The sequence below is a fragment of the Haliotis cracherodii genome, unplaced genomic scaffold (assembly GCF_022045235.1).
Source record: "Haliotis cracherodii isolate W230 unplaced genomic scaffold, xgHalCrac1.p SCAF_22, whole genome shotgun sequence".
Lineage (NCBI taxonomy): Eukaryota > Metazoa > Mollusca > Gastropoda > Lepetellida > Haliotidae > Haliotis > Haliotis cracherodii.
Window position 1 is genome coordinate 9,107,114 of NW_027266278.1, and position 14,140 is coordinate 9,121,253.

General features: G+C 42.5%; 1 protein-coding gene across 1 annotated transcript; it reads left to right on the forward strand.

Moving 5' to 3' along the window:
• Positions 1 to 190: 190 nt before the first annotated feature.
• Positions 191 to 3,659, forward strand: LOC139471298 (uncharacterized). Its single transcript, XM_071253603.1, has 3 exons — positions 191 to 229; positions 1,835 to 1,916; positions 2,706 to 3,659. Exons 2-3 carry the CDS (start codon positions 1,847 to 1,849, stop codon positions 3,311 to 3,313), a joined length of 678 nt encoding a protein of 225 aa, XP_071109704.1. The 5' UTR covers positions 191 to 229; positions 1,835 to 1,846; the 3' UTR covers positions 3,314 to 3,659.
• The last annotated feature ends 10,481 nt before the right edge of the window (positions 3,660 to 14,140 follow it).

The following is a 14,140-nucleotide window of genomic DNA, read 5'->3' on the forward strand; positions in this document are numbered from 1 at the left end:
AAGGTCGTTCCCTCAAACCATCTACTCCTGTTGTAAAAAGTAATTTCTAAAATCAACTATTGCCTGTTATCTAATATATATTACTTAGAACCAAGACAATATAATTTTCGTTGATTTGACATTGTATTTTAAGGAATATTCTTTGAAAATCAGTAATGTTATGTAGTTAAGAGCATTGCATTAGAGAGTACTTGAATGAATCAACATGGCCGCGCTCTTGTAGAGAAACGTGAGTAGCCAGGCCAAACTAACAGTTAATCTAGAGGAAACGGCTCACTCTTGAGTTAGCCGGTATTTCTAACACTTTGGCAAGTGTCAGCGTTTGGATAGATTTTAAGGCGAACTAGATCTAGACTAAACTCTAACGAAGCCAGAGAGGAATGTCCCCTCTCGGGTCACACTGGCCTATCACACTCGCAGTTAGGTTAGGCGTCATTCGTCATTTTATAACATTAATGGTCCAGGGTTTGGAGATCCCGGGTTACAAATTGGCCAACTGTGCTTGTTACAAGAAAAATGGATCCGGTGGCTGGGATCAGTGACATGGTTGCTGTTATGCTTTTGCCTCATTTTTATAAACAAAATCATGCAGCTTGGGTTCCATCTTTACCTCTTGACAAGCTTACAGGCGTGAAATCGAGAGCGCGACATTACGCTAAGCCAACCGCGAAAGGCCATGTGAGGATATGGAAGTTATTAGCATACACAACAGTTGCCTGTCATCTTACACTCACACTGCACTTTACCGGGCGCAGTTTTGTTAATTCCAATTAGCTCCTCGTCAGCAGGGGATCAAACTAACATGACTAAGTTTGGCCAGACTAAGAAGTAATTAGTTAATAAGCATGATTTATCAGACAACACTTTATGGGAACACAGGCACTATCACAATAATTAGTAGTAAGTTCCTTGTGACCAGCATTTCAGTGTTTACATTTCTTGTACAAATGAGCAGAAGCCACTTTTTCTGCAAAACTTGAAACTTGATAGCATTTGTACAGATTTACTTACATGTAGTTAGTTACTATGGTTACCTCATCTCTTTTTGAAAAGTAATCCTAAAAACTAACCTTAAGGGGAAACCTACCCGAAGGGTTGCAAAAGGGCCTTGGCTCGATAAAGGGTAACCAACAATTCACAGGGTTCGATTTAAGGAACTTGATTTAACTTGCACCAGGTGCGTGTTGACATGAAAAGCTAGTTGCACCAAACAAAACCAGGTTGCACCCAAGTCGCATATATTTAAGAAAGTTATTACATAGATGCATAAACTATTAACATCTTAGATCTCAGAAAACTATGTCATGTGTCATGGATTAATCATAACACTGGTATTGGTGATGTGGTATGGTACCTATATCTTAGAGGTACTGATTGTGTTCAAAGATTGATGTTGTGTGGACAAGTAAGGGTTAGTCAGACAGAAAGTTTTAAATATTTTGACATGCACTTGGTGCATGTTGACATTAATATTACGTTGGGTTTTTTTCAATAAAAGATTGTATTGGTGAATGTTATATATAGTTATTTTAAGCCCTGCTACTGATCATAAAGTGGTGCTTGACTTGAACATGCTTAAAGGGGATCCAAAGGCTGAGGATAGAATTGGGGTTTAACCTACCCTTGCCCTAACACAACCAACCTTAAGGATTGAAGAGACACGCAAGATCACTGAAGCAAAGTCACAGCCAGAGCCAATTAGCAAGAGTTAGTTGTGCCTGGTAAACTGCAGTTTTGCCAAGCTAATATTTTGCTAATGCAGTAAACATGCTAAAACAGCAAACAAATAATGTTTTAATAAATCATTTGTCACATATATCTTTTGCTGTTGCAGTAACTTGTGAAAATGGCTGCATTACGTTCAGCATCAAGTGTTTATCGACTTGGACAGTCCCTACAACGCCTTTCTGTCACAGGTCAGACTTTTTTCTTCATTAATTTCATTGTGACCCACCTGTGCACCAAACGGTGCTAGCAATGATGTTTAAACGCACAGGTTGCCTGTTCGTCTAAAGTGTTAGAATTCACAGTGCAGTGTTTTCCTAGGCTTGATACGAACTTATGATTATGGATGGGCCTTACTTTCAGAATCACACTCTTTATGTTTCAAGATTTGTCAGCACCATATCCATTGACCTTTATGTGACTCAAAAGTACCACGATACTTCCACAAGAAAGAATGATGGCAAATGATCATGATGTAACTGTCATCGTGGAGTTTGGCAAGGTTGACTGAATGCCTGTTTATAATTTCAAAATAAGTTGCTGATTTGCTAATCGAATATGCAGGGTTACTTCACAATATTTTGATGATACACACAAGTTGTTTTTTTGTAGCGTATCTGTAATGTTCGTTGTGTATTTGATACGCTTGGATTATATTTTACTGCGTATTTCTGCATTTCTGATGCGTATTTCACGCTTATCTGGAGCTCTGGGATAAAAACAGTGAAATGTGACAGTTGGTCTCTGCCTCTCGTAAATATTAAGAGAGCAGCAGCCACCATCTTTCTTATCTTATATGTATCATTTTAGGTTTTTAATTCATTTTTGGTGAAAAATAGTGGCCAGAAATGTGCACTGAAAATCAATAAAAAAATAACAGAAAATAATCTGTGACATTCACAAGATGAAAAAAAAAATGTTTTGTGACATTCACAAGATGAAGAAACAGTTTTGATAATCATATATGTTCCATGTTTCAGATAACCTTCAAGGTTTTATACGATGCATTGGATCTCAGGGAGCAGTCAGTGATCGTCTCCATATGAAACCCAGTCTCCATGGACACATTCAAACAATGATTTCTCCCCAGCGGTCAGTTACAGAGCATTTACCCGTCAAGCTTCACAATAAGACACCCGAAAAAGAATACATTTGTCCATCACGGCTAGGCCTTACACAACCTGCTGTGGCAATACTGGATCAGTCTATTTCTAAACAAGGGGTGTTAGACTGCCCCACTCTTCCTCAAGCTTTGAGAGATATTATTGCTCCAGAAGGAGAGGTCAAGGTCGTCTACGACCCACACTCCCATAAGGCACCAGTGAAGGAAGCAAAGCACATTCTGAAAATAAGGAGGAGGAAAATGAACCGGCATTTGTTGAAAAAGTTTCGTAAACGGATGTTGTTTACATTGAGAAAACAAAGGAAAGATTTGAGGAGGAAGAAAGTTAAGATATTTCGGGAAGAGCTGCGCATGATCACGAAGAGTGGGGAGGACTTTGATGCTATGGCGCATGTTCGTAGTGAGCTTGAAATAGCTCGGAGAGGAGGGTTTTATATTGAAATATTACCTAAGGACTCAAGTTGAGATGAATGCTGTGAGGTGCTGTACTGTATCACCGAAGTATTGTTGCATCGCGATACTTTGTTCCACAATAGAGTATAAGACCATGTATATCATGGAAATCAAAGGACATTTTTTTTTAATGATAAATAATAAAGTTCGTCGTTATTAGTTTTACTGGCCAAAGTACAAAGTTTTGTTTTTTGTGAGCCTCAGGTTAGTCCTAATGGTTTCCCATATTGTATTATTGTATCATCCTGATGTGTTGTATCACCCTGACGTGTCTTGGTACAGCCCTAGTGCTATGTGAATGACGAGTGCAAACAAGATTAGCTTGACTTGGAAAATGGTTCTGTTACCACAGTTCCAAAATTAAATAAAGGAATGTGTGATGCAAACTCTGGTTTTGTTTGTTCCTCTCTACGAATGATGCTCATGATGTCAATCACTGGATTGTCTGGTCCAGAATCGATTATTTAAAATTCACCATCATATAGCTGGAATATAGTGTGGCGTTAAACAACAAACAAACAAAAAACTCTTTGTGGATCGGAACAATCAGAAACATTTGGGAAGTTAGGGAACTTTTAATTGGGTGGAAATAGTCCCCGAGTTGGCTGAAATTGAAGCATATAGCTTCATCGTCATAAGCCAGTTGTGTATTTTGAGTAAGACGCTTCAGTTATCACCCCGAGGCCTGTGAAGATCTGGAGTAGAATAGGCCTTCAGCAACTCATGCTTGAAGTAAAAGAACACTAACCATTCGCTGTCCCCACCACCCCCTCAAATAGATGATGTCAACTCATTTACGATATAAGGAATTTTGCTGACTGAAATGTGAAACAATATTCACTCACATGTTTTGGTTTCAAGATCAGTGGTCAGGCTGCTCATATAAGATACGTCTAAGATGGACTTTTGTATGAAATATGTCAGGTAAATTTGCACACCAAGCATTAATTTCACTCAAGAATCAAACCATGTTCTTCAGTGTGATGAGTGATCACACTATGGTGATACGACCCATGACCACCTACGTGGTCTAGTGGTTGAGCGTCCGCCCGGAGATCGGAAGGTCCAGGGTTCGAGCCCCGGCCGCTTCATACCAAAAGACGTTAAAAGATGGTACTTATTGTTACCCTGTCTAGCGCTCGGATTTAAGGGGCTAAAACAAGGACTGGTCGGCTCGGAGTCAGTATATTGTGTCTGAGTGGGGTATACATGTTAAACTGTGGCATGGTATCTCAGTGAGCTTGCACTATAAATCGGCATCAGTCCGGACTAGTACAAGCAGCCACACACACAAACGCACGTGCATGCACGTCACTATATAAGTGCAATAATCATGTTAAACTGTGGCATGGTATCTCAGTGAGCTTGCACTATAAACCGGCATCAGTCCGGACTAGTACAAGTAGCCAAACACACATACATGCACATATCTATATAAGTGCAATGATCTAGGGCGCGAAGTTAATCCCCATTTCACCTCACCTTATACGAACCGTGGAAATCCGGGGTAGAATAGGTCTGTTCTTTTCTGTTTGAGTTTGTTTTTATCACTTCAAACTACTTTTTGTGGGTTTTGGTTTTTGGTTTTGTTTCAATTCTGAGTACAAGCACTGTTTACACGTCCGTTTTGTCACCTGACTTGCAAAAAGGACTGATGACTGAACATTGTTCAGCTCGTTACATACATAATACCACCTGTGAAGATCCAGGGACAGAATAAGGTCTTCAGCAACCCATGCTTGCCGTAAAAGGCCACTATGCTTGTCGTAAAAGGCCACTATGCTTGTCGTAAAAGGCAACTATGCTTGTCGTAAAAGGCAACTAGGCTTGTCGTAATAGGCCACTATGCTTGCCGTAAAAGGCAACTATGCTTGACGTAAAAGGCACCTATGCTTGTCGTAAAAGGCGACTATGCTTGTCGTAAAAGGCGACTAACGGGATCGGGTGGTCAGGCTCGCTGACTTGGTTGATACATGTCATCGATCCCCATTGCGTGGATCGATGCTCATGATATTAATCACTGGATTGTCTGGTCCAGACTCGATTATTAACAGACCGCCGTCATATAGCGGGAATATTGCTGAGTGCGGCGTTAAACAACAAACCAACTCCAGTATCTCAAGTTTAATCGGTGACTAATTGGGTGGTCAGGCTCGTTGACTTGGTTGGTGCATGTCATCGTATCCCAATTTCATGGATTGATGCTCATGATGTCAATCACTGGATTGTCTGGTCCAGGCTCGATTATTTACAGACCGCGGTAATATGGCTGGAATATTGCAGTGCAGCGTTAAACAACAAACAAACAACCATGCCCATGTTTGTAGATGATTACAAATGAGGATTAGAAGGTCACAATGGCCTCTAAACTCATGGTACTTGTGTATCATACCCCGATGGTGTAGATCGTTGCTCATAATATCAATCGTTGCTAAAATCATAATACCAGAGGCGGTCGGGTAGCCTAGTGGTTAAAGCTTAGCTCGTATCGCCTGGTTCGAATCCCGACATGGGTACAATGTGTGAAGCCCATTTCTAGCATCCCCGCTGTGATATTGCTGGAATGTTGCTAAAAGTGGCGTAAAACCACTCTCACTCACTCACTCACTCACCCATACCCCCACCCAACATGTACTGAGTAGGACCCGGGAACCCACAGGACTATCCGGACCAATGGTTAGTCACGTGATATATTGTTCAATGACAAAAATTATTACACTACAAGTCACTAATGTTCCCATTTCATTCTGACTATGCACCCATTCCTTCTTTTCATATGGTTGAATAAAGATAAAACTTCAGTCAACTTCAGTGTATTCATGACCAGATCGTTTTATTGGAGTATCTAAATATTCCCAATCGGACTTTTGGACTCTTGAGACCCTCAGAGGGTACCCGTGTAGGGTTGGGTAATAGGGGGGCAGGTAGCCGGGTAGGGTCGGGTAATAGGGAGGCAGGTACCCGTGTAGGGTTGGGTAATAGGGGGGCAGGTAGCCGGGTAGGGTCGGGTAATAGGGAGTCAGGTACCCGGGTAGGGTCGGGTAATAGGGAGGCGGATACCCGGGTAGGGTTGGATAATAGGGGGGCAGGTACCCATGTAGGGTCGGGTAATAGGGGGGCAGGTACCCGGGTAGGGTCGGGTAATAGGGAGGCAGGTACCCGTGTAGGGTTGGGTAATAGGGGGGCAGGTACCCGGGTAGGGTCGGGTAATAGGGGGGCAGGTACCAGGGTAGGGTCGGGTAATAGGGAGGCGGGTACCTGGGTAGGGTCGGGTAATAGGGGGGAAGGTACCAGGGTAGGGTCGGGTAATAGGGGGGCAGGTACCCGGGTAGGGTCGGGTAATAGGGGGGCGGGTACCTGGGTAGGGTCAGGTAATAGGGAGGCGGGTACCTGGGTAGGGTCGGGTAATAGGGAGGCAGGTACCAGGGTAGGGTCGGGTAATAGGGAGGCAGGTACCCGGGTAGGGTCGGGTAATAGGGGGGCGGGTACCTGGGTAGGGTCGGGTAATTGGGAGGCGGGTACCTGGGTAGGGTCGGGTAATAGGGAGGCAGGTACCAGGGTAGGGTCGGGTAATAGGGAGGCAGGTACCCGGGTAGGGTCGGGTAATAGGGGGGCGGGTACCTGGGTAGGGTCGGGTAATAGGGAGGCGGGTACCTGGGTAGGGTCGGGTAATAGGGAGGCAGGTACAAGGGTAGGGTCGGGTAATAGGGGGGCAGGTACCGGGTAGGGTCGGGTAATAGGGAGGCGGGTACCTGGGTAGGGTCGGGTAATAGGGAGGCAGGTACCAGGGTAGGGTCGGGTAATAGGGGGGCGGGTACCTGGGTAGGGTCGGGTAATAGGGAGGCGGGGTACCAGGGTAGGGTCGGGTAATAGGGGGGCGGGTACCTGGGTAGGGTCGGGTAATAGGGAGGCAGGTACCAGGGTAGGGTCGGGTAATAGGGGGATGGGTACCTGGGTAGGGTCGGGTAATAGGGAGGCGGGTACCTGGGTAGGGTCGGGTAATAGGGAGGCGGGTACCTGGGTAGGGTCGGGTAATAGGGAGGCAGGTACCAGGGTAGGGTCGGGTAATAGGGGGGCGGGTACCCCGGTAGGGTCGGGTAATAGGGAGGCAGGTACCCGGGTAGGGTCGGGTAATAGGGGGGCGGGGTACCGGGTAGGGTCGGGTAATAGGGGGGCAGGTACCGGGTAGGGTCGGTTAATAGGGAGCCAGGTACCCGGGTAGGGTCGGGTAATAGGGGGGCAGGTACCGGGTAGGGTCGGGTAATAGGGGGGCAGGTACCCGGGTAGGGTCGGGTAATAGGGAGCCAGGTACCCGGGTAGGGTCGGGTAATAGGGGGGCAGGTACCGGGTAGGGTCCGGTAATAGGGGGGCAGGTACCCGGGTAGGGTCGGGTAATAGGGGGGCAGGTACCCGGGTAGGGTCAGGTAATAGGGGGGCAGGTACCCGGGTAGGGTCGGGTAATAGGGGGGCAGGTACCTGGGTAGGGTCGGGTAATAGGGGGGCAGGTACCCGGGTAGGGTCGGGTAATAGGGGGAAGGTACCCGGGTAGGGTCGGGTAATAGGGGGGCAGGTACCCGGGTAGGGTCGGGTAATAGGGGGGCAGGTACCCGGGTAGGGTCGGGTAATAGGGGGCAGGTACCCGGGTAGGGTCGGGTAATAGGGGGGCAGGTACCCGGGTAGGGTCGGGTAATAGGGGGGCAGGTACCCGGGTAGGGCCGGGTAATAGGGGGAAGGTACCCGGGTAGGGTCGGGTAATAGGGAGGCAGGTACCCGGGTAGGGTCGGGTAATAGGGGGCGGATACCCGGGTAGGGTCGGGTAATAGGGGGGGCGGGTACCCGGGTAGGGTTGGGTAATAGGGAGGTGGGTACCCGGGTAGGGTCGGGTAATAGGGAGGCAGGTTGACCGTCTGTCCAGTATTCCACACTTGTCATTAGAGCAGACGTACGAGGAGTGAGTGAGTGAGTTGGTTTTAACACCGCTTTTAACAGTATTCAAGTTATATCATGGTGTGTCAGCTTAATGTGGGAGGAAAGCCCAAAGTGATGCAGGTCTCAGACGTTTATCACTTCGGTGAAACCCACGAGCCCGGGTATGGTGCTGACAAACCTAGAAACATAATCGGGGCGAACTGGGATTCGAACCCACAATCATAGGTTTCTGGCGTGCCTAAGGGACGCAACTCTGCACAGCGAATTGCGGCGTCTTAGACGACTTGGCCACCCGTGCCCCCCCTGACAGCGTGAGTCATTTTACAGAATATTGATGAATATAGAATAGGTCTTCAGCAACTCATGATTGTCATGAGAGGCGACCAATGGAATTGGATGGTAAGGCTCGTTGACTTGGTTGATGCATGTCATCGTGTCCCAATTTCGTAGATCGATGCTCATGATGTCAATCACTGGATTGTCTGGTCCAGACAATTATTTACATACCACCGTCATATAGCTGGAATATTGCCGAGTGCGGTATTGAACAACAAACAAGCATTCAAAAGAAGGGTGTTCTGGTGTGACTTTACACCTACAACTGCATTTACACAAATGCATGTACTACTTTCCAAACCACAATCAACAAAACATTACAAACACCAGTTGATTACTTTACAGCTTTATTAACATTTCGACAAAATAAATCATTATGCATTGCTGCATGAATAAAATAAATACTATGATATCCATGTACTCCTGACGGTATGGATAATTAACAGTTTGCCCATACACAGCCCCTGAAAACTGTAATTCATATTCAGGGTCCACATCCACTATGAAGTCTCACCACTAGAGGCCCTAACCATGTATTGTTAGCCAAAACACTGTGAAAGGACAACATGGCCCTTTAACACATAGCATTCATTATTGATGCAACCATTAGTTCATGTGAGATTGCTTGATGACAAAAATATGTTGCCATCTACAAAAGATTATCTTTTGAATGGTGTCATAAACTAGAACAATCTTAAGCCAAACATTTTTAAAATTTGAGTGAAAATGTCCTGCACTGACTTGGCCTGAATGGAGATTCAAAATAATATTTTTACTTTCAGTATTGATGACTTTTCTTGACAACTAATTACATATGTGTTAAATATCCTGATTCTAAAGGGAGATGATGGGTTGTCAGGTAACTAGCATCCTTGATCCTCGATCATCAAGTGATCATCAAATGATCATGGAGGTATAGTTCTTGACAACTAATTTCATATGTGTTAAAAATATCCTGATTCTAAAGGGAGATGATGGGTTGTTAGGTAACTAGCATCCTCGATCCTCGATCATCAAGTGATCATCAAGTGATCATGGAGGTATAGTTCTTGACAACTAATTACATATGTGTTAAAAATATCCTGATTCTAAAGGGAGATGATTGGTTGTCTGCTAACTAGCATCCTCGATCCTTGATCATCAAGTGATCATCAAGTGATCATGGAGGTATAGTTCTTGACAACTAATTACATATGTGTTAAAAATATCCTGATTCTAAAGGGAGATGATGGGTTGTCAGGTAACTAACATCCTCGATCCTCGATCATCAAGTGATCATCAAGTGATCATTAAGTGATCATGGAGGTATAGTACACGACCATCATGGATGGGCTCATTATATTTTGCCTCAGTTTTTTAACTATTTCAACATGAGAATGTCCTTCCCAAACTTTACCTCTGAGACATCGTGCTGATGCATGTGGACCCGGACCATTAACAATGTTCTCTGATAGTTCCGCAAACACGCTAGTTTCTTGACCAGTGGATTAATTTCCTTGTGGTATCAATGTTCAGCATTTCCTTTGTCCCAGAAAAGCCAACCTCTGACTAGCAGTTCACATGTTATTTGTCCGATATTCTCAAATGGGTGATATAGCTAGCCTGCAGGGGAGACAACCTCAACAGAGCAGGGGAGATAACCTCAACAGAGCAGGGGAGATAACCTCAACAAAGCCACCTATGTTTTCCAGCAGTTTCGAACTTTACTTTCAGTGTGAGGCCTGATGCGGAAAAAAGATATATAAAAACATATACCTATTTCTGTATCATGTATGAGTCACCAGATTCGGTTGATTTTAACTGATTTTGGATCATGTAGATTCTTCTGCCCTTGTCATATGAATACCATATTCCATTGTAATTCCAATTGTTAAAACCACTCAGTTAGAAAAAACAGCAAATGTGACAAGAAAAAGATGAATTCTGCCCTCATAATCATAAAAAAATTATCAGGAATGAATATTTGAAATATAAGAGTTAGTTTAAAAGTTGCCCTGAAATAAAAACATTCTTGGTAATTCTATCACAAAAATGGACCAAAAGGGAGACTTTACAAAATTACAACAACACAATTTTCAAGACAAACCCAGTTGTAGTTACAAAAATAAACCAATGAATGATTCCGAAACATTTAATGCAGTTGACGCTCACTTCTATTTACAGCACCAATCGGCAAGCGCTACCTACTGGAGCAAAACTATTGTACAAAATATACATTGAACCATAGAACAATGGGGGCGATACAACATCGTATCATCGTATTGTATTCAAAGCAACACTTAATCATATTATTGTATTCAATACAACATTGTATCATATTGTTTAAAATATATCATACAGTATTGTATTTAATACATGTACTATTGTATTTGATACCACATGTATCATATTATTGTATTCAATACAACAATGAATCATATTTTTGTTTTCAGTACAATATTGTATAATTGTTTCAAATACATCATTGTATTTGCCACAACATACATAATAATGCATTGAATACAGCATAGTATCATATAATTGCATTGAATACAAGATCGTATCATACAATGATATTTAATACAACATTATATTGAGTAATTGTATAAAATACAACATTGTATCATATTGTATTAAAAACAACATTGTATAATTTTATTGTATTCAATACATCGGTTTGTACAAGCTTAATCTTCCAGCACTGGGCCCCGTTCCTCAAAGTGATCTTAGCGCTAAGGTGATCATAAGTCCCATACTTCGACATAGGTTTACGATCATCGTCGCGCAAAGGTCACTTTAAGGAAGGGGGCCCAGGGCTCCGTTCCTCAAAAAGATCTTAGCGCTAAGGTGATCGTAAGTCCCATACTTTGACATAGGCTTACGATCATCGTAGCGCAAAGGTCGCTTTAAGGAAGGGGGCCCAGGGCTCCGTTCCTCAAAGTGATCTTAGCGCTAAGGTGATCGTAAGTCCCATACTTTGACATAGGCTTACGATCATCGTAGCGCAAAGGTCGCTTTGAGGAACGAGGCCCAAATCAATGTCACAGAAGAGAATATTCAGGAAAGGAATTTAAAATTACCCCAAATCTTTCAAACCTATACATTATGTACACATAGTCCAACCTATCAAATATTTATAGATCCTAGACTAAGACCTATGAAATCAAGAAATCAAAGAGATTCAATATATTTGATTCCAAGCTAACATGGCGCCATTTATGATGAAAGTCAGTTAGCAAACAGTCCTTCACTACACAGATGCCAACAAAAAGGGTACACGCATTACAAAGACAAGTTAATATTGCACTGAAATACAGGACAGTCCTGTCATCAAATAGTTTCTATATCAACATGGTCAGCACTAAAACATCAGTCCATATTTGGACAAAGGTATATAAATAATTTACATATTCATATACACATTAAGCACAAAGATGTCCACACTGTACATGATCTGAAGGATTGCGGACAGGTTATCAGAGGGATTCCTCAGTGTATTCAGTCAAATCTGTTTTGAGTCCCATATGTAATATACATGACAGTTAGGTATGAATGATGCATGGCTAGTATCAGTTATACAGCAGCAATATCTAATACCGTATTCGACGTAATAAGCGCCCTGCTCTAAGAAGCGCCCACGGCGATATTTGTTAATATATTGGCTAGTGAACAATCCCAGTTAGCACCCCTTCCGATTTATCAATGTACACAAGACTTATTTATTCGTGTATAATACGCACTCGTGTGTTATATGCACCCTTAATTATGGGCAATTAAATTCTGGAAAAATATATCTGTCGTATATAAACATTTCAGGCTGTCAGCATAAACCGCAAAATTTATCTTTCAACTCTGTTTTTTTTCTCACCAAAACACTATTCTAATAAGTGCCCCTATTTCTAATTTTGAGAGCGCCCTAGGCGCTTATTATGTCGAATACGTAAACCTGAAGTAAATGCATATTCAGCACTTAATCTTTGAAACCATTGGTTAGTTGATAACCAATCAGATGCCCTCTTACAACCAATCACAGATTGTATGGGTAAAGCATTGGTCAGTTGACAACCAATCAGATGCCATCTTGCACCCAACCACAATTTGTCTTAGTACAGTATTGGTCAATTGACAACCAATCAGTTGCCTTCTTACAATACCCCATCTTTTTTAGAAAGGTTGGAAGAAAGTGACCAACTAGTGGTCAGTATTTGATTGAACTGACCAATGACGGATATAAATGAGGTAAAGCTGATAAACTCTCAATCAAACATTATCAGTCCACATCATTGACCAATGAAATTCAATATAACCCAATGAGTTTAAGAATTTGTTACCATAGTAACAATCTGTAAACATAAATGTCATAAGAGAAGGAAAAACATCTGCACAAGATCACACAGGGAAATGGACCAATCAGAAGCATGCATTCCATTCATTTCAGGTTATTGGCTCTGAATAAACCGGTAATCCTATAATGACTAGTTGCAACATGCAAAGAACCAAATATCTTGGATTCAAATATTCGCACTATCATAATAGATCGTCTTTTATTGACCTTATTAATTTGAACCAGTGATGCGCCCAGTTCGATATTTCTGCAGTCTTACATTCAAGTCCTCTGCAATTACAATAACACAGAACTCTTCGAACCAATTCACACCTTCATTGTTTTGTAGACTGTCTCTTTCCAAACTGGATATGTTGAATACTGAATCGCGACTTTGACCTGACAATCTTTGTCCGAACAAACCTGTCCAACATTTTTCAGTTTTCATCAATGGCTGGTCAGTTCCTAAAACATCTCCATCTTGCCATGTCTCCTCATCAAGTCTGAAGATCAACATTAATTACCTGGTATGACCTTGGCCATTACAAATATGCAAATGAAGTCAGGTCAAAGAACTCTGGCAATACTATCCATCACCGTTATTTGTGATATGTTGTCAACTATATACACACATGGCGCGTTTCTGTATCAGTTTCGACCAGATTCACACACTTTTCCAGCAATCAGCTTTGTCAACATTGATATTTCATCTCCTTTTTATCTACAGCTGTATCAAACAGAAACATCACACTAGAGTTCTGTTGATAAGTAAGTTTTGCAGTAATGTGTCTGTTTCTTTTAATACTGAATAAGCCAGTAATAATACTGTCTCTGGACCAAACTCATTGATGGAAACACAATGCAGCAAAGCATTTGTCAGTGACACCTTTTCCAGTTGTCTGAATTGTATATATAATGATTTCTGTACCTCGTTCCATGGTCAGAAATGACTGCTCAGAAATCTGATCAGGAAGGACTCCATTATGTCCAGAACAAATTCGGAATTACCAGTAAAGTCACCAAAGACCATCTTTCCAGACATGGCACCTTCCATGGCAAGACAAGCACTTTCATGGTCTTATCCAATCAGATATTTCTACCGATGCCAAATGTATATTTGATTTTCTTTGTCCTGAATGTGACCATTACTGTTCCATGCGCCTGAATAGTTTTGATGAAGTTATCACGAGTGTCAGATGACCAAGAAGCAGGAAGATTCTGAACATGATTAAAGACCCTCTCCAGAATGCTGATCTATCTTCTTCCTCTTA